Source organism: Lasiodiplodia theobromae (genome assembly GCF_012971845.1).
Source record: "Lasiodiplodia theobromae strain AM2As chromosome Unknown scaffold_17, whole genome shotgun sequence".
Taxonomy (NCBI): domain Eukaryota; kingdom Fungi; phylum Ascomycota; class Dothideomycetes; order Botryosphaeriales; family Botryosphaeriaceae; genus Lasiodiplodia; species Lasiodiplodia theobromae.
This window is the reverse complement of record NW_023336377.1, coordinates 336,793-360,715: the sequence shown is the minus strand read 5'-3', so window position 1 is coordinate 360,715 and position 23,923 is coordinate 336,793. Positions and strand designations below refer to the sequence as shown.

General features: G+C 56.3%; 6 protein-coding genes across 6 annotated transcripts; 2 read left to right on the top strand and 4 right to left on the bottom strand.

Moving 5' to 3' along the window:
- Positions 1 to 1,618: 1,618 nt before the first annotated feature.
- On the bottom strand, positions 1,619 to 2,830 carry LTHEOB_6038 (Fungal specific transcription protein; the record flags this gene model as incomplete). The annotated part of the gene is made up of 1 exon (XM_035515250.1): positions 1,619 to 2,830. The coding sequence occupies one exon, from the start codon at positions 2,828 to 2,830 to the stop codon at positions 1,619 to 1,621; it is 1,212 nt and encodes a 403-aa protein (XP_035373169.1).
- A 1,201-nt stretch (positions 2,831 to 4,031) lies between these two features.
- Positions 4,032 to 4,769, bottom strand: LTHEOB_6037 (Cytochrome c oxidase polypeptide mitochondrial precursor; the record flags this gene model as incomplete). Its single annotated transcript, XM_035515249.1, has 3 exons — positions 4,032 to 4,103; positions 4,162 to 4,355; positions 4,505 to 4,769. 3 exons carry the CDS (start codon positions 4,767 to 4,769, stop codon positions 4,032 to 4,034), a joined length of 531 nt encoding a protein of 176 aa, XP_035373168.1.
- A 2,519-nt stretch (positions 4,770 to 7,288) lies between these two features.
- On the top strand, positions 7,289 to 8,553 carry LTHEOB_6036 (Glyceraldehyde-3-phosphate dehydrogenase type I; the record flags this gene model as incomplete). The annotated part of the gene is made up of 5 exons (XM_035515248.1): positions 7,289 to 7,297; positions 7,354 to 7,403; positions 7,465 to 7,528; positions 7,612 to 8,467; positions 8,522 to 8,553. 5 exons carry the CDS (start codon positions 7,289 to 7,291, stop codon positions 8,551 to 8,553), a joined length of 1,011 nt encoding a protein of 336 aa, XP_035373167.1.
- Positions 8,554 to 10,367: 1,814 nt separating this feature from the next.
- LTHEOB_6035 (Histone deacetylase superfamily) lies at positions 10,368 to 13,473 on the top strand (the record flags this gene model as incomplete). Its single annotated transcript, XM_035515247.1, has 8 exons — positions 10,368 to 10,980; positions 11,208 to 12,057; positions 12,152 to 12,263; positions 12,317 to 12,409; positions 12,462 to 12,553; positions 12,599 to 12,678; positions 12,730 to 12,836; positions 12,886 to 13,473. 8 exons carry the CDS (start codon positions 10,368 to 10,370, stop codon positions 13,471 to 13,473), a joined length of 2,535 nt encoding a protein of 844 aa, XP_035373166.1.
- Positions 13,474 to 16,396: 2,923 nt separating this feature from the next.
- LTHEOB_6034 (Phosphoprotein phosphatase) lies at positions 16,397 to 19,018 on the bottom strand (the record flags this gene model as incomplete). Its single annotated transcript, XM_035515246.1, has 1 exon — positions 16,397 to 19,018. The coding sequence occupies one exon, from the start codon at positions 19,016 to 19,018 to the stop codon at positions 16,397 to 16,399; it is 2,622 nt and encodes an 873-aa protein (XP_035373165.1).
- A 2,023-nt stretch (positions 19,019 to 21,041) lies between these two features.
- LTHEOB_6033 (uncharacterized protein) lies at positions 21,042 to 22,426 on the bottom strand (the record flags this gene model as incomplete). The annotated part of the gene is made up of 2 exons (XM_035515245.1): positions 21,042 to 22,161; positions 22,215 to 22,426. 2 exons carry the CDS (start codon positions 22,424 to 22,426, stop codon positions 21,042 to 21,044), a joined length of 1,332 nt encoding a protein of 443 aa, XP_035373164.1.
- Positions 22,427 to 23,923: the final 1,497 nt, after the last annotated feature.

Here is a 23,923-nt window from a genome sequence, read left to right as displayed (position 1 = left end):
GTGAATAATAAGGGTGCAGACGACACGACCTTGAGCTTGCGAAAGTGAAGCTTGGTTTTCTTCGCCATTCAACCGCATAGGTCGGGCGTTTCTTCCCCGCTTCACCCAGCTGACTTGGATATGCAAGCATATGCAAGCTGCTTATACATGCATCCGGATTCAGGTTCTGCTTGAGTTGTTCTGGGAGGGGTAGGATCAGCCTTCCCTTGTTTTTCTTTCTTTTTCTTTTTCTTTCGCTCCCAGCTTTTTAAACCTCAGCCTCGTCACTCTCAGAAAATATCTATCCAGACAACGCGTAATAAACCACCTCGAAAGATGGCGATTCCAGGGATGAGGACCAGAGTATGTCCTCTACTCTGTTACTCACATCGAAAAGTAAAATTTGGTATGGGAACCCAATATGTCCACATTGAGAAGCCCTTGAACTAAACTGCCTCAGGAAAGCTTGCAACAATGTAAGAATATCGCATACTGTTGCCTCAAGATACCCACAGAATTATCTGCTGAAACTGTAGAATTAGAGCTGCGGTAATCAGCATTTTAACTTCTCTGGTGGCTTGCGGGATCGCCATAGCAAGCCACCGCAAGCCAGCCGCAATCATGTTTGTGGTCTGGAGCATAGCGTAAGTACCTCAGGTCACAGAAGTCCTTGATTTGTACTGAAGTATGAATATAATCACCAGAGTCCGACTCGTACTCCTGTACGGCATGGAATCGCCTCGGACCCAAACTTTTATGAATATGCTGGTCCCGCTGACCTCAGGCGAGCAGCCGGGCTTGTATCCGATGTCATGGAGGTTTGTGCAATACCTCAAGCTATTCATGTTCGATTTTATTACTGGGACTGCCATCGTTCGCCTCATGAAGCCATCTAGTATTGGTCCGTTTCTCCTTGGTACAATGGGGTTTACTATGCTTGCTGTAGTATGTACGGGGATAGCATCGTTACGAGGGGAAGGAATCATTAGTTCAAGGCTGTTTGGAGGCACTGGAGTCGAGCAAATGGTTCTCACTACCGTTGTTTTGCCATCTCGTGGCCGGTCCTCCATTAATAGACGGGAATCGCGCGGAGCTTCATACATCCCTTTAGAGTCGATAGTAGTACCGGAACCTGAGGCGCCATAGGTTATGCTACTCAGTAGCTCGGCCATTATTCATCAAGGAATTCAGGCTCGAGAACTCTAAACCTGATATTGCTTATTTTATGGAGTATAAGCAAGGTAGAATGACCAGCGTTGAAAACAATATTAGCTCTTGCCCAAACTGCTCCTTGACATGTCCATAGAACTGCTTGACTGCAGCAAAGCGCTCTTCTCACTAGTGCCAACTGGTAATCTCGATCTCCTAAGGTTCAATGAAATTAGAAAATTGGGACGTTGAATTAGCCCAAAGGGGTTGAGATGCTCGAAGAATAACCGCCGTGTACGGGGTATCTATCTACATATGTAGGACGCCCTACCAATCTCTTCTCTAACGCCGTTAACCCGACCTCAAGTGCCCCAACACCTTAACTTCCTGAACCACAGAAAACTGCGAAATGTCCAGATACAACAGGACGGCACAATGGCCACAAAAATAAAAAAGCCCAAAACAATGCTCCGACCTAAAATCCCGACGCTCATTCCACATCCATATCCATATCCATAACATCCTCCATCGCATCCCCCACCGCCTCCCACGGCGCATCCTCCATATCCTCATCCACATACCCATGCTGCAAGCCCCCAACCTCCAACCACGTTCCCTTCCCATTCTCACTCCCATCCGCAACGCCACCATTCACTGCACCCGCCAGACTCGCCTCCGCCCCCCTGTACGCCCTCTCCAACGCCCGCAACACCACCTCCAACAACTCCACCAACCGCAACTCCTCCACCTCCTCCCGCTGCCACTCCCACGCCGGCACGACCTGCTCATCCGCATCCTTCCACCGATTGCGGAACCCCTTCGCGCGGCGCAGCACCGCTATTACTTCCTCACTCCCCAACGCCTCCAACCCGCCACCCCGCGTCTTCGCGCCCTCCAGCGCCTCCAGCACGCTCTCGTGGTACCTGTGGCCCCACGCGCCGCCCTTCCCTGATATCGGAAGAAGCTCGCCACCATTGATTTTGTTGGATGGCAGCGGCACGCGGTGGAAGCCGAGGAAGAGCACGAGGATGCGCTCGAGCAGGGCGTAGTACTCGAAGAAGTCGAGCTTGAACATGGTCGTCGGCTGCGCGTAAGTCGTCGTCGACGACGATTCGGCGTTGGCCATGGCCGCGCCGGATTGCAGCGCGACCGATTGCGTGAAGACGAGGGTGTGGGATTTCCAGGAGAGGCGGTCGATGAGGCGTTTGAGCTTGTCGAGTTGTTGGTGTGCTTGTTGCTGCTGTTGGCGTTGGCCTCCTCCCGCTGCCGGAGCGGGATCGGTGGTTGTGGTGGTGGAGCGGCTCGGCGCGGGACTGCGGCTGTTGCTGTTGCTGTTGCTGTGGGGAGACGGCGTTGCGTGGCGCGAGGAGAGGAGTTGCTGCTTGTTGTTGCTGTTCGGGCGGTCGATGGTAGGTACCCAGCGCCGGCCGATGATGTCGCCTTCGTCGATGGTGCTGATGATGGGCTCGGGCGGCGCCGCTGTAGCCGCCGCCGCTGCTCGCCGACTGCCTATGATGTCGCCGCCATTGTGTGTTCTCTCGACCGACTGTGGTTGCGGCGCAGTGGCGGTTGTGGTCTGCGGCGCGGGTCGTCGACGCGGCGCGGGGGGAAAGGACAACGAGGATGCTGTTGGCCGTCCCCAGCGGCTACCGAGGATGTCGCCGGTGCTGGTGCTGACGATGCGTTCGCCGCTTGGTGGCATGGTTGGGAGGGTGTTGCGTCAAACGGGGAGGAAGACGAGGTTGAAGGGTATCAACCGGCGGTATCGAGAGCTACGGTACTGTGCGGCTCAGCGGTGAATTGGGATATTTAGTCGGCCGGGGGGTAAGTTGGGTTGGTCAAGGCGCCCGGTAGCCATTGCTGCCTGAGGGCAGCCTTCTGCTGTGCCTCACAGCATTTTTGGATTGGTAGGGGAAAAAAGTACGGGATGGTGCAGATTCGTAGATGGGGATTGCGGTCTGGGGAAAAGCCTGGGCGTTTGGCGTACGATGACGTGTGGTCGTGCGCGCGCGCGCTGACGGGACGAGCTTAAGCTACACCACACACGCACACAAGCGGCCGCTCAATGGAGACAGCTGCAATGAAAATTATACGCGAGCGCAATTCCACAGCTTTGCGCTGCGGAATTATTGCATCTAGCCGTAGGTTATGTGTTTCAGCTCCTGGACAGTCGTATGAGGTCGGTTCCATTAGTATGGCAACAGAGGAGTACTTGAAGCACTCATCCAGACCTGAATGCATGGCACCAAGGCACCCGGACAAGAGCTTCGGCTCCCCGTTTTGGTGCATACTAGGTGAACCGACCCCGAAGTCTAGACTCCATCCCAGCGTTATCATGCTATAATGGGTACATATGACATGAGACGAGATACTGCAGCTTATAGGGCTGCAGTGACTTGACCCAGGCGGGAAACAGCCGGATTCGCTGCGTTTCACGGAAAAAGCGGACACTCCCGCCTGGAGGCACGGCTCTTTGCAGATGTCACGCGTGGTTGCGAAGTAGTATAACGCTTGTGATGATATCATGTGTTTCAAGAAGTCGGGGTACGCGCGGATCATACGATCGCCTTCCGGATGTCTGGGACCAAGCAAATAATACTTATTTTCATGGGGAGCTGCATTCGCTCTGATATTATCTTGTCTTTTGTTGAGCAATTGGTGGGCTGACGGCGAATTGGCAAGGCGCGCTCGGAAGCCAGTGGGATCGTTGGTATCAAGCAATGCCTCTTCTATTTTCTGTACAGCGGCATGAGATTTCGCAGTGCCGGCCCGGCACCAGACCGGCGACCTTCCAGCCAAACGCGCTGCAGCCCCCCTCACTATTCTCACATATGGCGACAAAAGAAAATTGGACTGTTGTGTGCTACAAAGGCCACTGTATCTTGGGACTATCCATGGTGGGTTTACTCCTTGGGACCCGGCTTGCTCTGGATGAGCATACCCTTGTAGCCGGTAATAGGCTCGGAACCTTGTGCCTGTTTTGCCATGCGTCAGCTCCCCATCAAAACTACCAGACACCGGCGGAAACGGTACCTTGAGGAACTCCTCGGAAGCCTCCTGGTACTCCTTGGTCATCGTCTTGGGCTCTCCGCCAGCGAAGATGCGAGTGAAGGCGAACAGACCACCGGCGACAGCGACGCCGAGCAGCGTGTAGAGGATGACCTTCTTGGTCTCGTCGGGCGGGGCAAGAGCGCGGGGACCGTGGGGGCCAAAGGCGATCCAGTAGGCTATTATCGAACGATTCGGGTCAGCGGATGATGATGGTGTTTTCGCAGCGATAACGAATCGACGAAAAGCATCGACAGCGCACACCAGAACGGCAGAGCCATCAACAGCAGCTTCGCAAGCAATTCCTCCACCCTCCATGGTTACGTACCGGCCTTCTTCTCCTGCGGGGTGAGCTCCTTCCAGTCAACCTTCATGCGGTCCCTCAGGGCCATCCAGAGGTCGGCCTGCTCCTGGGGCGGCATCTGCTCCCATCGCTTCTCAATGTCGGCCAGAGTCGGGTTCGAGATGGCGTGGGCCTGGCGGGACTGCTGCTGGGCGCACACAGCTTGGGCGAGCTTGGGCGCGCGGAGGGTAGGGCGAGCGACCGAGGGAGCCGAGCGGGCGGCGGCGCGGAGCACGTTGGAGCGCAGCATTGTGGAGGCGTGGAGTGGAGAGTTGCACAGAGACCGAGGGAGAAACTTCGTCTGTAGCCGTGGGGCTCACGACAACGGGCCAATGGACGGTGGGTGGTTGATTGCGGCAGGGCGAGAGTAACGATGATGAGGGTTCGCGTGGATGGATCAGAAAATGGACGTCTCACGCCACGGCTAGTCCCGAGCAGACGCTGCAAATCGAGCAACGACGAACCGCCACAGCCAACGTCAATGGACCTGTCGACAGGAAAGCTGCTCGCGGCCGAGTCCAGCGACGTCACAGGTACCTTTTTCTGGAGTTTGCGCCTCTGCAGCAGCTCGACGCAGCTTCCATGGTGAGCACAAATTGGGCCAATCAGAGGCACGCTAGAGAGCCCGAGGCGCGCTAAGCCCGCCTGAGACGGCGCTGGTATCCAAGCACTGCTCGACTTCTCACGCCATCCCGCTGTCCTGTGCGAGCAAACTCAAGCATTTCCAATGGGTTGGGTATACAGTTGCATCTGGTGCCAGCTGCGAGCACCGAAACTGCCTGCAGCTCCAGAGCCGCCGTCGATTCAATTGCTGCATTACCAAAGCGGCCGCTGTGATTCGCCAGCTGCCCTGCACCCCCGTCTGTCACTACCTCTTTGGGCCCGTTGCGAGATCTCCAGGGCTGCGATGTGCCAGACATGGTGTTGTTGAATCCCGCTGTCGTCACTGCAGCAATGGCACCACCCTGCCCAATCCATCGCAACTCCGAACCTCCGTAATCGGCAACGCAACCGCAGAAAAAAATTCCTCGCCCGCCTCGGAGGCGCCTGGGGTGCCGTGCCGTGCTGGCCACACACAGAGTCCACCTCGACCGCGTGCGCGCATGCCGCTTGCCAGTCATAACCATACTAAGCATTCGTACGAGGCGGGTTCCATTAGTCTTGCGACAGAGGAGGGGCAGTTGAAGCATCCATCCGGGCATGAATGTACGGCGCATTTGAACAAACACATCCGGACGATGGATTCAACTGTCCCGACTGTGCTGCAATACTAAGCAGACCGACCTTGTTGTACTAAGCATTCGTACGATGTTCGTTGTACGCCGAGTCTGACTGTTGTCCATGCTTTCCGGTCAACAAAATCCTGAGGAACTCGCCGCCGGCCGACGATCTCGCTCCTTATCGCATCGGTGAGTCCGTCCGTCGGGGCGTGCCAGCCCACGCAATGCTGAATTCGACACCGGAGGGAGGCGACAGGACGAATTGAGGTTGGGCGGCTGCGTCAGAAAGTAGTTTCGGCCTCTGGCAATTAATAATAAAATAAGCACGAGACTTGCAAAAGAAAATATGACGGGCGTGCAGAATTGATCTGCAGCATGAAGAAAAAAAAATGCCAATAGAAAGCTCAACCTACCAACGCATTCTTCACCGGCTGGCGGCACTCTCAAACAAAGCCAAGTCCATGGCGACTCCTGGTGTGTTAAGGCGGGCCCAACAAGGCCTTTGGCCCGCTCAACGTCAGTGTGAAGTGGCATCGTTCCGCCGCTCCGGGAGGGTGCGTCCGCTGTGCCGCGCCCCGGCAGCAGCGCAGCGTCACAACAGACCGGCCGGATGCTCCGGCGCGATGGATGAGGGCTGTGGCAATGCTCAGGATTATGAATCTCACCCTGCCTGCCGAGAGCGGCATTGCACCTTGGTGGAAGGCGGCGGCGGTGATCTGATGTGCTAACTGGATCTCGTTACACTGCGCCCTTTCCTGCGGCTCAGCCCGCATTTGTGAGACAGGATTCGGCGCTGGATGTGGTGATGTTTCGACTCATCGAGCGCACGATGCGCAGGGTAGCAGATTACCGGGCCGATGAGTGGGCTCTCATACTATGTCAGACCAGCGGTACAATACATGACATTCGACAGTGGCCTGCCTGAGGCTAGAGGCTTCGAATGCAGGTGGGTCGGTCGCGATACGGGCTGCGAAATCGCTCACAGCCTTACGCAGCGACTCCTGGAGCCGCTCTTTTTATCTTTCGTGGTGTATGCCAAGCGTTTTGTATTTTACGAAGCACTGATCGCGGCCGCTGCGATTTTATCCGGGGTCGGACGGGCAAAGTCGGGAAGGGCTGGCTGCAGGCCCCAGTCCCGAGGCAGCATGCGGGGGACGAAGGCGATCCGGCCGTGCAAGGCGGCAAGGCCCTGGATGATATCATCTGAGAGCTGCGATGGGAGCTCTCGTGGAGTTTGTCGCGCCATGCGCTGAGATGGTGCATGCGAGACTATCAAAAGGCGCAAATTTGATCACGTTATACACGCGTTTTGTAAAGTAAACCTGCCCCTCACACCCCCACCAACCGCCACGCTTTTCTCAACAGGCACACTACAAATACCCCTCCTATCGCCCACCTTCGCAGCAATTCTCTCTGCACTTCCATCCAAACACTCTTCCCAGCACCTCCCCAAAACTCCTCAGGTAAGTCCATCTGCCTTCTTGCCTGCCGTCCTTTGCCTCTCAGACAGCTGCTGACGTCAGGCTCAACAGAACAACCCTTAGCAACCATGGTCAAGGTACGGCCTAACGTCGTCGTTGCTCCATCAAAGCCGCTCCTAACAGCTGGACACAGGTCGGCATCAACGGTTTCGGTCGCATTGGCCGCATCGTCTTCCGCAACGCGTAAGTACAACGAGCTGCTACCCCGCCTACCCCGCCGCCCTAGCTAACCCTGTGCCACCAGCATCGAGCACGGCGATGTCGATGTCGTCGCTGTCAACGACCCCTTCATTGAGCCCAAGTATGCTGTACGTACACCACAATCTTGAAACAAGAGCTTCCTGGAAGCTTGCTTGGATACCGGAGCAGCGGATGGCTAACGCCTCTCCAGGCCTACATGCTCAAGTACGACTCCACCCACGGCCAGTTCAAGGGTGAGGTCAAGGTCGACGGCCAGGACCTGACCGTCAACGGCAAGAAGGTCCGCTTCTACCAGGAGCGTGACCCCGCCAACATCCCCTGGGCTGAGACCGGTGCCTACTACATCGTCGAGTCGACCGGTGTCTTCACCACCACCGAGAAGGCCAAGGCTCACTTGAAGGGTGGCGCCAAGAAGGTCGTCATCTCCGCTCCCTCGGCCGACGCCCCCATGTTCGTCATGGGCGTCAACCAGGACAGCTACACTCCCGACATTGAGGTCCTCTCCAACGCCTCTTGCACCACCAACTGCCTGGCTCCCCTCGCCAAGGTCATCAACGACAAGTACGGCATCGTTGAGGGTCTCATGACCACCGTCCACTCCTACACTGCCACCCAGAAGACCGTCGACGGTCCCTCCGCTAAGGACTGGCGTGGTGGCCGTACCGCTGCTACCAACATCATCCCCAGCAGCACTGGTGCCGCCAAGGCCGTCGGCAAGGTCATCCCTGCCCTGAACGGCAAGCTCACCGGCATGGCCTTCCGTGTCCCCACCTCCAACGTCTCGGTCGTCGACCTGACTGCCCGTCTCGAGAAGCCCGCCAGCTACGACGAGATCAAGGAGACCATCCGCCAGGCTTCCGAGGGTCCCCTTGCCGGCATTCTCGGCTACACCGACGAGGACGTCGTCTCCTCTGACCTGTGCGGTGACAACCGCTCGTCCATCTTCGATGCCAAGGCCGGTATCTCCCTCAACAACAACTTCGTCAAGCTCGTCTCGTGGTACGACAACGAGTGGGGCTACTCCCGCCGTGTCCTTGACCTTCTGGGTAAGTTGAGAAAATCCAAAGGTTTACATTCAAATGGCTAACTCTGCGATACAGTCTTCATTGCCAAGAAGGATGGCAACGCTTGAATCTCTAGGGAAGAGATCGGCGATCGGAGCCGCCTGTAAAAGGCGATGTCTTCCGAATTGGGGAAAAATAAGCTTAATGGCTTCGTCATGACAGTGACGAGGAAACGGGAAGAACCCAGTGTATAGACAGGAAAACTTGATGACTTTTTTTTGCGAACACCTGAGTTCCAGATGCATGTGAACGTGCCATTTGACCAACAACCGTTCCTATGGGCGACGAGCCAGACCTGAAGTGACAAACGGCCAAATAATCTCAAGCAACATTCTAACCTACGAGGTGAAGTGCTTCGTAGTCTTCGGGATGGGCTCCCGGCGTGTTTGCTCGCTGTAAGTGCTCACAAAGAAACACCTGGCAAACGGTTTTCTGTGACGCTCGAGCATCTCGTGTAACTAGCAAGCGGATGAAAGGATTAAGTAAAAGCTCATGAGTTCGAGTTTGCTCGATTATTCGATTGACGTTGTCATGGTGGTGGTGGTGATGATGGTTGTGTGCAGATGGCATTGCAGTGGAGTGAGGGTTCATGCTCAAGCGACATATGAGGTTGGCTCCGTTAGTATGATAACAGAGGGGCAGTTGAAGCATCCATTTGGGAATGCACGATTTACATGTTGCACAAAGGCATGTAGATAAGAGCTTTAACTCCCCGAGTTCGTTGCAATGCTAAGTGAACCGTCCTCATGGCATAGTACTGTGAAGTGAAGCTGCATAGCTGCGCCTTTTCTCCCTCGTATTCTTTCATGTTTTCTCTCTTTTGTAGTAATAAGTAGACCGATAAAATCGTAGTCCGGGGAACGAAGCTCTCTGTAAGATTCTGCGTTGTAGCAAATCCTGATGTGGACCAGAGATAGAGCGGATTTTAAGTGGTTCTTCGGAAGGGTCTAGTTTATTGAAAGGTAAGGCATAAACAGTAAAAACTTTAAGGCGTCAATAGTATACATAGTAGGTACTCATATGCAGCGAGGTTTCTCCGAACAGCGTTGGTGTCAAGTAGTTTAAATAGGCAGATCAGAGCAGCCAAAAGAGAACTGGCTATATGTGAACTAAGGACAACTGAAATGGATATGGAATTTTATTGTCATGTCTGAAACGGCCTTTAGATGTAGGCACAAACGCAGCGACCATTCTTATGAGCCAATGAGGTTGGTTACGGCAGCCGTGGTTCTGCCGATGGACCCCAAGCTCACCTGCACCTGGCGGCTCCACGAATGCAACACCTACATCCCCGACCCGCCACCGAGCCCTCCCACCCACGTCCAAAACTCTCTACGGAAGATTTGACGCTTCTATCGCTTCGAGGAACCAAGGTGAGATGCTCCGTGCCAAGTTTCTCGCGTGGGTTGCATTTGCAACACGTGCGCAATCACCCTCCCGTTTGTCGCTTGAGTGGTCGCTCCCTCGCAGCTTCCCATTTCTATGTCACGGCTTGCCCATTGCGGACCACAAACATATGCTGACCCGCCAAAGTCGTCTACGCACCTTGGCCGCCTACTGCACCGCCTAAATCTGCCCCAGCTTTTCTTTATCTGCAATCCCTCTCGTCACACTTCTCCTGCCCTCACTATCCTTCCTCGCTCCTTTTCCAAGTCGTACATCGGCGCGCTTCTCGGCAACTATCGTGAGTATATTTGTTTTCTGTTTCCCTCGTCACATCTGCCCCCAACCTCTCTGCTCCTTGCTCGGAATTCTCTCGGCCGGATCATCACCATCAGACCGCTAACTCTACACAAGACAATCTTTACTGGCTAAAGATGTCTCGATGACCGACTTCGCTTCCGCATCATAATCACTCTTGGGCTCGCGCGCCGCTCTCACCATGAACCTCGATCACGACATCTATGTCGCCAACGACGGTTCGTCCCTCAGGGCAAACGAGCCGCCCAATGGCACGAATGAGACGGTCAATCCTTCTCTCATCTTCAATGCCCCGTCAGCCTTGAGAGATGGGAGGCAGACACCTCCTTCACCCCATGATCCGACGCTTGGACCATTCACCGAGCCCGCTGGCGAGCCCATGATCGAGACTGATCCGCCTTCCTCGGACGACAGCTCCGACGAAGCAATGGACGCCACTACTACTTCACTCATTCGCCAAAAGGCCTGGGTTGTCATCGATGCCCCCAAGCCCAAATATGAAAGGCTGCCCTACAGCTCACTACGCTCTGGCCTCGTGTACGATGTGCGGATGAGATTCCACACCGAGCCGCTTGATGCAATGCTCAGTGAAGATGACATCCATCCCGAAGATCCCAGGAGGATCATGGAAATATTCAATGAGCTTGCCGAAGCTGGCCTTGTAGAGACACCGACACACCACGTTCCCGATCCTGACTTTTCTCTTTGGCGGATCAACGCCAGAGCTGCAACAGAAGAAGAAGTATGCTTAGTTCACACCCGCGACCACTACGCCCGGGTGAAAGCATATCAAGGTAAGTCGAAGACTACGTCTCCCCATCCAGATAGATTATAAATTAATATATCCCTTCAGAATACTCGCAAGAGACGCTTAACGAGATGGCATCCGACATGGACTCCGTCTACCTTCATCCGGCAACCTTCTCTTGTGCAAGCCTATCAGCTGGCGGAGCCATTGAAGCAGCTCGCGCCGTAGTCGCGGGTCACGTGAGAAATGCAGTTGCAGTAATCCGACCGCCAGGCCATCACGCTGAGCATGATTCGCCTGGAGGCTTTTGCTTTTTCAATAACGTCAGCGTTGCCGCCAGAGTGTGCCAGCAAGACTTCCCCGACAAGTGCCGCAAGATTTTGATTCTCGACTGGGATGTCCATCACGGAAACGGCGTACAAAGAGCTTTCTACAACGATCCCAATGTTTTGTACATCTCCATCCATGTCCACATGAACGGAACTTTCTATCCGAGCAACAACTACGGTGATCACACGCACTGCGGCGAAGGTCCGGGACTAGGATTGAACGTCAATATTCCCTGGAGCGCGCAAGGCATGGGTGACGGCGATTACATGTACGCCTTCCAGCAGATCGTCATGCCCATAGCCCAAGAGTTTGATCCGGATCTCGTCATCGTAGCATCCGGATTCGATGCTGCTGACGGCGATCGCCTCGGCAAGTGCTTCGTCACTCCCCCCTGTTACGCGCACATGACACACATGCTCAAGTCGTTGGCAAATGGCAAAGTAGTCGTTTGCTTGGAAGGTGGATACAATCTTCAGTCAATTGCCAAGTCTGCCGTTGCCGTCACAAGAACGCTGATGGGCGAGCCACCGGACCGCTTGGGTGAGGATGTTGAGCCGTCGGCCTTGGGACTAAGCACGGTGGAGCTCGTCAAGAGATACCAATCGAGATACTGGAAATGCATGTATCCGAAGCACGACAGTAAAGCAGTGGCCAACGCTCTGCATGCGAGGAGGATACATGACATTGTAAGGCAAGCGGATGCTACCGAGTTCTGGAATCAGTTCAGGATGACTGAGCTGTTCATCCTGCGCGATAAGATTTCGAAGAGCTTCGAAAAGCAGGTCCTGGCAACGTAAGTTTCTCGCTCAGACTTGCACAGTTGGAAAGTGCCGTCAATTGTCCTTGATCCTCTTGCCATGCTCCCTCCATTTACTAATTTCAAAAAGGCATAACTTTGCGGAACAGCGCCCTCTTCTCGTCATCTTCCACGAACCACCAGAGACCACGGCTATTACCGATCCTCGGAGCAAGAAATTAAACCTCCATAACATTTTCGTCGTGGGTACCCTCGCCTGCAGCTGAGTCGATTCCAACTGACATGCCTGATCAAGACTGATGTCACCAAGACGTACGTAGAGTGGGCGGTGAAGAACGGATTTGGCGTTATCGATGTCAACATCCCAGAGCACATTACCGACCCGAATGTGAGTGAACTTCCCCCATGTAAATGTAACAAGTGCTCATGCCTTTCTGCAGGATTCCCCAGAATTTGCTGACGCGGATTCCGATGACGCACGTGGTCTTCTTACGCGCGAATTGGCAACATATCTATGGGACAACTACATCTCGTAAGTTTTACATCACCTAAACTCGTCATGTGCTAACCGAACCAGGCTCGGCGAAAACACACACAAATTCTTCATGGGCGTCGGTGCAGCATATTCTGGAATTTTAGATCTCCTGGGCGAGAATGGTACGTGAACATTTGCCTTCAAGATCCATGATGGAAACTAATTGTGTGAAGACGACTGTACGAAGGAAACGGATCACATCTTCGCCTTCATCGCGGAGAACAGCCTGCAATCGATTAAGAAGCTCACGGATGACTATATCGGCGATTGGTATTACAATGTAAGTTCTTCGGCTTCCAGATGGCGCAGCGGTTTCTAATTCTTTTCAGACCTCTCACATTTACGTCGCCCACGGCCATGCGGCGTGGGACCCCAGCCGCCAGCGCAAGCTCCGCAAGAAATATGGCTACGTCCAGCGTTCCGAGCATGCCGACCTCTCCAACATGCTCCAAGAACACCACAAAGAAGTCACGGACATCATGTGGCAACTGACCGAGGAGTGGCGCGAGGAACAGGCCACGGCAGCCAAGCTCCGCGCCGCCGAAGAAGCGCTCAACCCGGCCAAGCGCCACCACCACCATACTACCAGCACCACCAACAGCCGCAACTTCGACAGCAACGGCGCCATCACCAGCGCTCCGACCAGCAACAATAGTAGCAGCGGGCCCACCAGCACCAGCGGCGGCAGCAGCAACGTGACGACGATGATGTTGGACGGGAATGGTAGTAGTGGGAGGAATATCAGGCACACCAGCCTGCCTGCCCCGGCTGTGGATCCGCGGAGCACCCCGACGGTTAGGAGTCCGTCTGGTATGCATCATCATCCTCGCGGACCGCCGTTGGGTAACTTTACGATTACGCCGACGAGGCGGGCGGGTGGGAGTGTTAGTCCTGGGAAGAGGGCGAGGGGGGAGTGATGGGTCTGAAGCGAGAGTAGAGGGGGTGTAGGTATACAACGTGGAAACAGGCTGATGCAGACGAGAGAGAGAGAGGGAGGGAGAGGGAAGGATAGAACAGGTAGGTAGGGTGAGAGAGAGAGAGGAAAGCAAAGGCTGCATCTTCACGGAAAGGATGGCGTTAGTTTGGGGGGAGATTTGCTGGCTAGCCTTTGTTGATGCTGAGCTCTTCCTCTTGGTCGTCGTCGTTCGTCATCGTCTGTTTGTTTGCTAATTTTTTTTCCCACGCTACTGATGCTCTCGTAGATCGTTGTGGGCGTTGATTTTCTTTTACTGGATTTGCGTTTTTATCTCATGTTTGCCCCGACATGATAGTAGTTAGTAGTGAGAGACAGCTGCCCCCCGTTATAGACAATAGCGCTTTTTCATTCCTGAGTCCTCCTTTCCTTCAGTCTGACTTATCGCACCAAGGCTACGGTACGGAGAAGACTATGTTCGGGCAAGCCGCGAGTGTGAGCCAATGAGGAGCAATCTCGAGTTCGCTTATTACCAGGAAACCAGTGCTCGAACTCCTCCTCCCCATCCTCGAATCTCGGCTATGACGGAATCAATCCGAACAATAGACGAGGATTTTTATCGTTCGAAAGGGGGGAACAATCCTTCCTGCGGTTCTAAGCAGGAGGGTACGTACCAACAACCGAGGTCGTCCCGTCCTTTGCTCCGGGGTGACCCGGGCGGACGCTTCCCTTCGGGTCAACGCGGGGTCGCGGGGTAAATTGTGTACGTACCACAGACGAGAAGCATCCTCGCTTTTGTGGGCCCAGACTGCTCTTTTGGAGCAGTTCTAGATCCCGTCCGTTCCGATCGTAGGATTTCCGTTTGTCACGGCTCCGATGCGATGTGACGTGCTTTGTCCTGAAGAAGCAGCATCCATGTACGGTAAGATATGGCATGTACAGTTACTTAGCTTGTCGGATAAAGGGGGCCTGCGGGGTAGTATGTATCGTTGCGTATACGGTATTCAAACGTCCGTTTGTGGTAAGGTCGTGCGATTGGCCTGGTTTGGGGAAGTGGGGTTGCGAACCTGATGCTGAGCTGTGAAGGCAACCATCCATCATGGTTGACGTGTAGCTGCATCGACGATTGGGGGGCGATTGGCTTCGCTGGCGTGGGTGCTGGGTGCCTGATTTGATGCGGGATCTGTTTCAGTTGTTCGTGTTGGTGGGTTGGTGGTTGGTCGGGTTTTGCGTTGTCGATGCGTTGGTGGATGTGTGCCCCGCTATCGCTGTCATCTTGGCGGTGTTGAGTTTTTGTCTGCATGGGGTGGAGTGCAGCGATTTCATGCATGGGAAGGTGCATGAGGGCAAGAAAGATGGTACACGGGCCCAATTCGTGAGATAGGGCAGGAAAGACATCCTGACCTGGTTTTCCAGTGCTTTCTGTCTTATCGCTGCGAGGAATTGTAGATTCGAATGACATGCTGGCAGGCTGTCGTTCCAATCGCCTTTCTGTCCGAGATACGAAGATATTTATAGAGCCTGCTGCCGAAAGTTAAAATGTTTGAGAATGTGTCGTGTTTGACTAGATGGTGCGTTGATCAATGACAGACTCAATTCGAGGCGTTTGGAGCACGTTCGAGAAAAGTGGTGACCTCCGTCGCAGGTTCTAATTGAAAGACGAACCCTCCCGGTCAAACATGTTGGATGGATGAGCCTTGTACAAAGCCGACGACAATGTCTATAAGTATTAAAAGTGGGGCTGCACATGTGGTAGAAGGTCGGATAATCCGAATGCTGCATTGGGAAAGGATCGGCAACATCTGAACGACAACAGCTACTATTGTTTCCGCAGCCTTTGCCTAATCCGAACGACGAGACGTCTAATATCTCACTTTCTATTATACCAACGTAGGATTGAGTCAAATTCAGCCGTCGGGATGAAAAGCAACCGATGTCATGGGTCAAGAACTTGGTGATCTCTCTTTCCCCCCGTGCAATGCTCCCCTTGGTGCACTGGAGGAGACACACATTTCCGGTCCCGTCAAGAATATTACCGCGTGGGTGACTGTGTAGATACTAATAACACAGTTTTATGTGTTCCATTCCGCTATTAGTTTTGTCTTTCCTTGCTTTTTTTTTCTGCTTCGTTTTGTGCTCCTACCCACTCTCATCTACGAGAGCATATCTCGTCCATGGACGGGAGTTGCTCCCCCGCTCCTCTCTTCACACCCTCCCGGAGCCAAATCCCATTTCTCCAAACACAAATCCAACACCGCCCACCGCTCCACAGCGTCATCAACCAACAACACGAGCCGGCGGCGTAGACTAAACAAGCAGTCGACACAAACCACTCAAAAAGACGAAAGCCCAGAAGGAAACTTCAACTTCACCAAGCACCAGATGTACCGCACACACTCACAGCCTCAACAGGATCTACGCTCATAAAATGCAAGTGACAAGGACCAAAAGTCCCATCTCTATAGCGGCTATCTTGATTGAAATCGTAGCCATCCACTATTTCCAGAAACCCTGCATGGCAGCCAGCCAGCCCAAGCATATATCCGCATGCGAGCACGCATGCATTCATCATCATCGTAAATTATCACCACCGCTACCACAACCGACAGCATTCGCTGGTGCGTGTGTGGACATCCGATACCGACCAGCAGCGACACTTCATCGCCGCTGTGAACGGGGGGGATGGTAACCTAACTCGCAGCAGCTGCGGGGAGAAAAAAAAAAGGATGAAACCCAGAGGAGGAAAAAAGAAGGGAAGGAGAGGAAATGTGGAGGGAGAGAGAGAGAGAGGGCATAACGCCGCCGGCCAAGAGCAAAACCTAACGCGGACTCATCCATAGACGAGAGCCGCTCCCCCTTAGCCTCATCTACTTCTCTCTTTCTTTCATATCAGCTGCGTCGTCGCCAACTTTCCATCATCACCTCACTCAATCGAGCGAGTCAACCGGCATCCCCCTCCTCCACATCTCCATCGCCGAAAGCCCTCTGCCGCCGCCGCCCCCTTCCTTCTGCGTCGTCTCCTTTTGCATCTTCTCTTCCTGCGCCCTCCTATAATTCTCCTTCCACTCCTCGAACCCGCTGCCCGCCGCACCCCCCGCCGCCTCGTCGCCCGGCACCACGATGCCATCCGGAATAGTCTCTGGCAGCGTGCCCTCAGGCCAACTGTACCACTGCCAGCGCGGATCGTCCGCGACGAACGCGTTACCCGCGCGGTTCCACGCGCTGACGTCTGCCATCCACTTTGCCTCCTCGAGGTACGCGACGACTTGTCTTAGTACGTCCGTCTGCATCTGGTCCGGGCGGCCCTCGAACTCCTCGACGCGGACGAGGTTGTGGGGCTCCGACGAGGCCTTGAGCACGCTGTCGTCGATGAGCAGCGTGTTGTGCTGGCCGAAGCGCTGCGAGCTGTAGTCATCGTTGCGGGCCGAGCGCGTGCGCGAGTGCAACGGGTGCCACTTGCTCGTCTCGGCCTGCTGCCACACCTTGGACAGCTTCTTGTACACCTGCACCTTCTCCATGTACTGCTGTGGCGTCAGGTCCAGCGTGTCGCGGCCCCACTCTGCCGCGAGGCGCGCGCGGTCCGTGGGCGCGAACAGCTGTGCGCACATGCGGCCCACGTTTTCGGGGCGGGCTGACGACCACACCATGACGCGGTGGTTGGCGAGGAGGTAGTCGAGGAAGGCCGTGACGAACGGCCGGCGGATGACGCGCGACGACTTGTTGCGCTGCGGCCGGTGCACGAGCGTGCCGTTGAGGTCGATGACGACGAGCAGCGGCCGTGGCGCTGCGAGCCGCGTGGGCTCGTTTTCGGCCACGGTCAGGTATTCTCGCGTCGGCTTCGGCTTCGTCGGCTGGCGACCACCCTTGCCTCCCCGTCCGCTCCATCGACTACCGGGAGATGGTGACTTGCTCGTCCGCTTCCACGGCGGCTGTGGCCTGTCCTGGAGGGCGTCTTTCTGGGCCTGGATGGAGGCGATGGCGTTGGTGTAGTGCTTTGGCGTTGTACTTACCGGCACCCCTCCTTCTTCATAGCTGGCGTTTTCGTTCCAGCGTCGTTGGCTGGGGTGCGGGGGTTGTGGATGCTTTTTCTGCGCGGCCGCGGGATTATTTTTCTGTGCGGCCGCCGTGGTGGAAAAGCCGCGGGTCGTAGAGGCACTGTAAGGCTTGTCAACATGCCAACTGTGGCCCTGATAGTATTGCTGTACTGACGCCGTAGGCGTGAACGGAGCCGCGAAGCTGTTGGTGTGGCCGTGGATGTAGCGCATGCCACCATCGCTCGAGCCCTGGTAGGATGGATAGTAGCCGGTCTGGTAGTTGATGTTCATCGGCTGGTGCAGGTACGCGTCATAGACGGAAGGCACTTGACCGAAGGGCTGCGGCGAGGAGGACTGCTGTTGCTGCCAGTAATCGCCGTACGTGCCGGGCCATGGTGCTGAACCTGCATCTGTCTGATAGTCAGAGGTATAAGCATTCGACCCGCCACCGTTCAAACCACCAGCTTCCGCCGAATCTGCAGCCATCCCGCCAAACGGGTTGTTCCAATCCCAGGTGGCATTCTGCACATTGTACCCGTGCGGATTATCGTCACTAGGCGCAGCTTGCGAATAAGAAGCGAACGCCGCTTGCGACGGCGCCTGAGAGCCCACCTCCGCAGCAGAAACGCCAGGCGTCTGCCAATACTGCGGCGGGTGCGCATAGCTCTTCGGAGCACGAGGCTGCTGCGCCTGCGCCATGGACTTCGGTCCCGTCGGCGCGCCCAGCGGAGGTTCAGCGGCATTCCTCGCCGCCCTAGGCTGCGTCGGCGCGCCAGGCGGCGGACCATCAGCAGCACTGCCACCACCCTGCTGCGCGGGCCGCCGCGCCAGCGAAGCCCTCCGTCCCGTCCCTCCTCCTCCTCCCGCACGCGCCGTTTCCGCCTCACTTCCACCCTGCAGAGCCTCATCGAGCGCGTCTAGCAGCGGCTGGCCCACGAAGTCGCGCGGCGGCTCATCACCACTGCGCAATCCAACTCCACCGTCGGGGTCGTCAAAACCCACCGCGGTGAAGCTAGGCTGTTGAGCTTGCGCGCCGAAACCTCCCTCTCTTTGTTCTAGCGCAGGCTGCTGTTGCTGTTTTCGCAGAAACAGCTGCTGCTTCTTCGCCTCCCGGCGCTCTCTGGCGCGCTGCTTTTTCTTGCTCTTCTTGCTCTGGCCGTCGCCGTCGGCAGCAGCGTCGTCGCCGTGTTGCGCCGCAGGGTCGGCATTGTTGGGCGCGGAAATGAGGGAAGGAGGCGCTTGGGGTGTCGAGGCGATTGATTGGGTAGTGGGTAGTGGCAGTGGTGCTAGGCCGTCGGCGGTGGCCGTTGGCTGTTGCTGCTGCTGTTGTTGCTGCTGGTTCAGCTTCTTCGACTTCTTCTTCCCCATCTGCGTGTCCGAATTCTTGTCAGTGTCGGAGAAATAGTCGCGGGGGTTCTGGTGGTGGGGTGTGGGGTGTGGAGCAGGGCTGAAGGTGGAGGAAGTAGTGGTAAAGGTGCAGTACCGTGCAATAGGAATGAGAGTCGAGTTTTCCATGGACGGCGGCAGGCAAACAACGATGAGGCTGATGAAGCACTGTTGGCAAGCGCTTCGGGAGAGGAAGAAGCAAAGCAAGGCTGCGGACGCTTGTTCTAAAGGGCAGCATTATCTTGGCCGTCGAGGCAACAGCGACATCCCAAAAGTTGCACACACATCCTCGGGCGGTGAGAGACGGCAGTAGGCGGGAGCTAGTGTAGTTCCTGGGACTGGCAGCTACGGCGAAACAATGCCCCGGATGGAACCTTTGAAGAACCCAGAAACCAGAGCCCCACCGAAAAAGAAAGACGTCCTTGACTCGTGCCTAGGGCTGGCGCCCGAGCTGGAAATGGTTTGGTCCAGGGTCTACGTGTGATGAACGCGGCTCACCACAGCCCGCCCCATCACCCAATGATGTCAGCGTCATTAGCTGTATGTCTCTCCTTCCCAGCCCGAAGAAAGGCGCGGACGACCCGAGGATGAGCAGCCTATTGTTTTATGCTGAGACGCGCGATGGCAGATCTCAATTCGAACCGATCATCACCAGTCAGGCGCACCCGTCATCCGTGTGTCGCTCATCTGCCACCACGTAGGGCGCGGGAAGATCGCCCCCTAACCAAATAACGTGATGTGCCGTTCACACTAACCACTTTCCCTCAAAGTATGTGTGCGCGTATACGCGTTGCGTGCGGAAAGAAAAATAAAATAACAAAAAAGCTTCTTCCCTCGCACAAGGCGCGCGCGCCTATTGGCGCGCGCTCGCGCCCCCCCTGTCCTGTTACGCGCCGGCGCGAGAAATGAGAGATTCCAAATCCATCGTGCGTCTTCCCAAAACGTCCAGCTGGAGCGCCTCATTGCATGCCTGCCAATAATAATGAACAAGGGCATATCCCTTCGTGTTGCAGCAGGCAGGGTCCCGGGTTCCAGAATTCAAACCCTCTTCGTCCCCTTTTACTTCCTGCTGAGGTAAAAGAAAAAAAAAGAAAAGCCGGATAGGGGAGTAGGGAGTCACCGGTGAGGCTTCACACCGAACACTTGTGGCTGAATATTCCCCACCTGCGCCTCCTTCCTCCACTTCATTCCCTTGGCTGTGGGTTATCGTGTGGTAAGGGATCAAAATCATGCGTCAGCCAATTGCTTCCGACGCTGGGGGCAACATCTGAACACAACATGTAGCATCACTTGTCACAGCAGGTAATCTGCATTGCATTTGCATTGCGGGGCATGTCATGTGGTCTTCCAAAATGTCGACTTTCCATTCGACTGAGAGTAACTACCTCCCCCACCCAATAATTCCCTTTGGTATAATCCGTATTCTTCTTTTTGCCAACGCGAGGAAAAAATGGCCTTGGAACTGCCAGTGCCCAAAATCTTCCAAACAAAAGGTGTGCATCGGAGTATGAACAAAACCGTAAAACCAAAAAACAAGTTCAACACATGTGCAACCCTACTGCCCTTTTGAAGGCGTGCCTGGCTTCTTTGGCCAAAAAAAATTAAGAAGCCGGCAGAGAAGAAACGGAGAGAGGATAGACCAGACGCCAAAGGAGACAGTGATAGAGCAAAGAGATCTCCTTCTCCAGACATGGATGGACGGGCCTGCACATCATTTGTGCAGGTCCCAACTTGTTCCCAAAGTGACGACCCAGCGTGCCAAGATTGCGAAGCGGAAACAGTGAGAACTCTCCCAACGTAAGAACAGTCCCGCGCATGATGCGTTGCATCATACCAGGCATTCAATCGTAGGTAGCGTTCCAAGAGCGTGGAAAAAAGTAGTCATGCTGAGTCCGAAGCTTCGTACTGCATGTCAACCTTTTGTAGAAGGACAAACCACGAGGGAGGAGTCGCCTCGTGAGCTCGTTGCCAAATGAGTGATTAAACGATCGGTGTAGGGTTGAGACGTCGCCGGCCTTTAAAAGAAAGAGAGAAGCCGGTACACGTGCAGACAAAATTGAAAGTGGCAGACCAGCGCAAGAGGAAATGAAAAGAGACAACGAGTCCGGTAACGCCTGGTCCAGAAACAACGCGTCCAAGTGTAGCGCAGCAATCAAGAGTGGAAAAGATCCCAAGCCCGTGCGCAAAGCTGAATGAACTCTTCCTTCTTTCTCCTCTGCGTCTCGGGGCTATCCCGGCCTTCACCGAAGGGCCCCGGGCGCCTCTCCTGGCGGCCGAGCGGCGGAGTCCCCATATCTCTCTCGTACTCCTCGCGCGTCCGGCGGCGCGAGCTGCCTTGTCTGTTGATCTCGGTCTGACCGGCCTGGTTCTTCGAGGGCATGGGCGAGGGAGGAGTCGGGGGCTGGTGGCCGCCGTAGTGGACAATGCGAGGAAGGAGATCCTCGCGGCCACCCGACATTGACTGAACGGCCTCCTCAGCCGACTTGTACTCCCGGCGGCGGGAGGGCTGGGCTGACTGGTTGCTGGGAGGGAAGCCGGGAGAGGGAAGAGGCTGGTTGGAGTGCGAAGAGTGACTGGGGCTGCCGTTGTAGCGGCCTTGTTCCCTGGGCTGAGAGATGCTCTCGCCAGCGAACACATCCGAGATCGGAGGAAGGCGGTTGGCCGTCTGTTGCGCAGGCATGTGGTGGATGTGAGAAGTCTGGGAGAGGTTGGAAGGCTGGTTGGCGACCTGTCTGGAGAGGGACTGGAACTGCGATCCCCTCATGCCGGTGAAGGATTGGTTGAGAGGCGCCGACTGGATGACGCGCTCATTCGCAAATCGGTCTGCCGAGGGAGGAGCAATAGAAAGACCCGGAGGGGGACCCTTTCTCCGCGACGACGCGGGGGTTCTGCCACCACTCTTGAACGGGTTCGACTCGGCGTGCCTGGAACCCTCGCCGGCGTCGTGAGAGATCGTAACAGTCTTGCCCTTCTGCCTCGCCTCGATGATCTGTCTTTGTCTGTCCCGGACGTCCATGCTCCTCTGAAGCTGCTCCCTCATGGCAGGGTCTTGAGTCTGAAATCCCGGAGACAGGCACGCGAGACCGACGTCTTGCATGGCCAAGCTGCCCTCCTTGGCGGTCATGGGACCAGCAGGGCGCGCGCTCAGAGCGCCGGAAGAGTGCACGTTGTGGGAGAGGTCGAGGCGGCGCGGGCGATGGCGCGAAGCAGGCATTTCGGGCGAGTCGGGCTCCTTCTTGACGACAATCTTGGGCGCATTCGAGTTCCTGGAGCTGGGGGTACGTAAGCAGTTGCGCACGCGACAGCGGCGAGGGCGGAGACATACGAGTTGGGGGAGCGCTTCCCCTCTCTGTGAGATCCGTCGCTGTGAGTCGAGACGGGCGAGCCGTGGTTACTCGAGGACCGAGCGGACTTTCCGCTAGGAGTGTTTCCGTTAGACGGCGCAATTGGGGCATATCTGGAGCTGGTTGGGCCCTGTTCGGAGGGCGAGGGCGCGTGAGGCGCAGTCACGGGCGGAGCGGCGACGGCGGTGGTCATGGTGAATGCTCGGCTCCGTCAGCGATAGCGAATGCGAGGCGGCGGAGAGGGCAGCGGAGGGCTGCAACAGTGAGCGGCGGTCGGCGCGTCACTTGTCGGCGGGCGGGGAGAAAAGGTGGTGTGGGTGGTCTGCGGTGCTGAGGACAGAGCAGGGTGGTGAAGAAGCAGTAGGCTTGGGCGGGAGGGCTGGGCGACGATAATATGGATTGGCACGGACGCGAGAGCGAAGGGCAGACTGGCAGGGTTGCGCTGGGGGACGGGGGCGTGCTAGACTCGCATGCGGTTTAGTGAAACTGGATTTCAGACAGAGTCGCGATGGGCCCACGGACTCCAGCTGTGCGACCACTCTATTTGATGCCAATAGACCAGGGCCCGGGCTCGGTGTTTCAAGCTGAGGGAAGCGAGCGGCGGCCAACACAGGCGCCTCTGGCCGGCCTGAGGAGCGCGCGTCGAGGCGCCGGCGGGCCCACAGCGTACGAGCACCGCGTGCGGCGCGGGCGAACTAAGGCAGCGCTGGAGAGCGAAAGGGTGCGGGCGGAGGGACGGCTTCTGGTGGGAGATGCTGTGCAGCGGCTCGAGATTATTGGAGCCCTAGCCCCAAGCAGCACATGCCCAATCAGCGCGCCGAAACACCGACCCGGCGCCGCGTTGCCCGAACCGGATTGGGGATCGCCGGCGCGGCTTCTGCCTGCCCCTCCAGCAGGCCATCAAACACCACCGCGACACCCGCTCCGCCCAGCTTATTTCGCGGCCTCCGATCTCCGCGGCCAAAGGGCGGGGTTGCCCTGCTGCCTCTCCTGGCCGACGCGTGCCGGATTGCAGCAATTTCGTATTGACGCGATGTGCCATTTTTGGCGCGTCCCAGGGCATGATCGTCAATTTACCGCGCATCATCGCAGCGCTGCATCCCGGGCCTCCTGAAGGCGGTTCCTTCAGAGGCTCAAGCGGCGGGCCAAGCGTCTATCTTTAGCTCCCTCGTCGTGGCAACATCTCTGGTGAGCGGTTCAGCCGCACGCGATAAGGGTCTCGAGCTTACATCTGCCGGACGACCTGCCTGAAAGCGCCAGCCGGCACTGCGAGCGGGCGGGGCGGTCAGCCGCATCGCATCTGCACGCGGGACGACGCTCGGTTGGATGGCATTGGAGCAAGCGGCGTTTCACCTTCTGCTGCTCCGCCTTCACATGAAGGATCTGCTCTGGACTGCTGCCCGCCGTCGCAGCTCGCGAGGGGCGTCGGCCCAAGTCAAGATCCCTGGGCGCGGTGCGTTGAAGATAAAGACCAGCGTGTTTCACCCGGCACGCCGCCCGGAGCCCGTCCGAAGACAGGACAGGACGACGCCACCATCCGCGGGCACTTGGCCGCACGAGAGAGCCGCACCAGGACGGGGCCAAATTTCTGGGGACGGGAGAAAAGGACGCTCCACCGGCTCGCTGCCGCGGCCGCCAATACGGCGGCGCACTGACGGCTGGCAAACGGCTGCCGAGATGTCGCAATTCG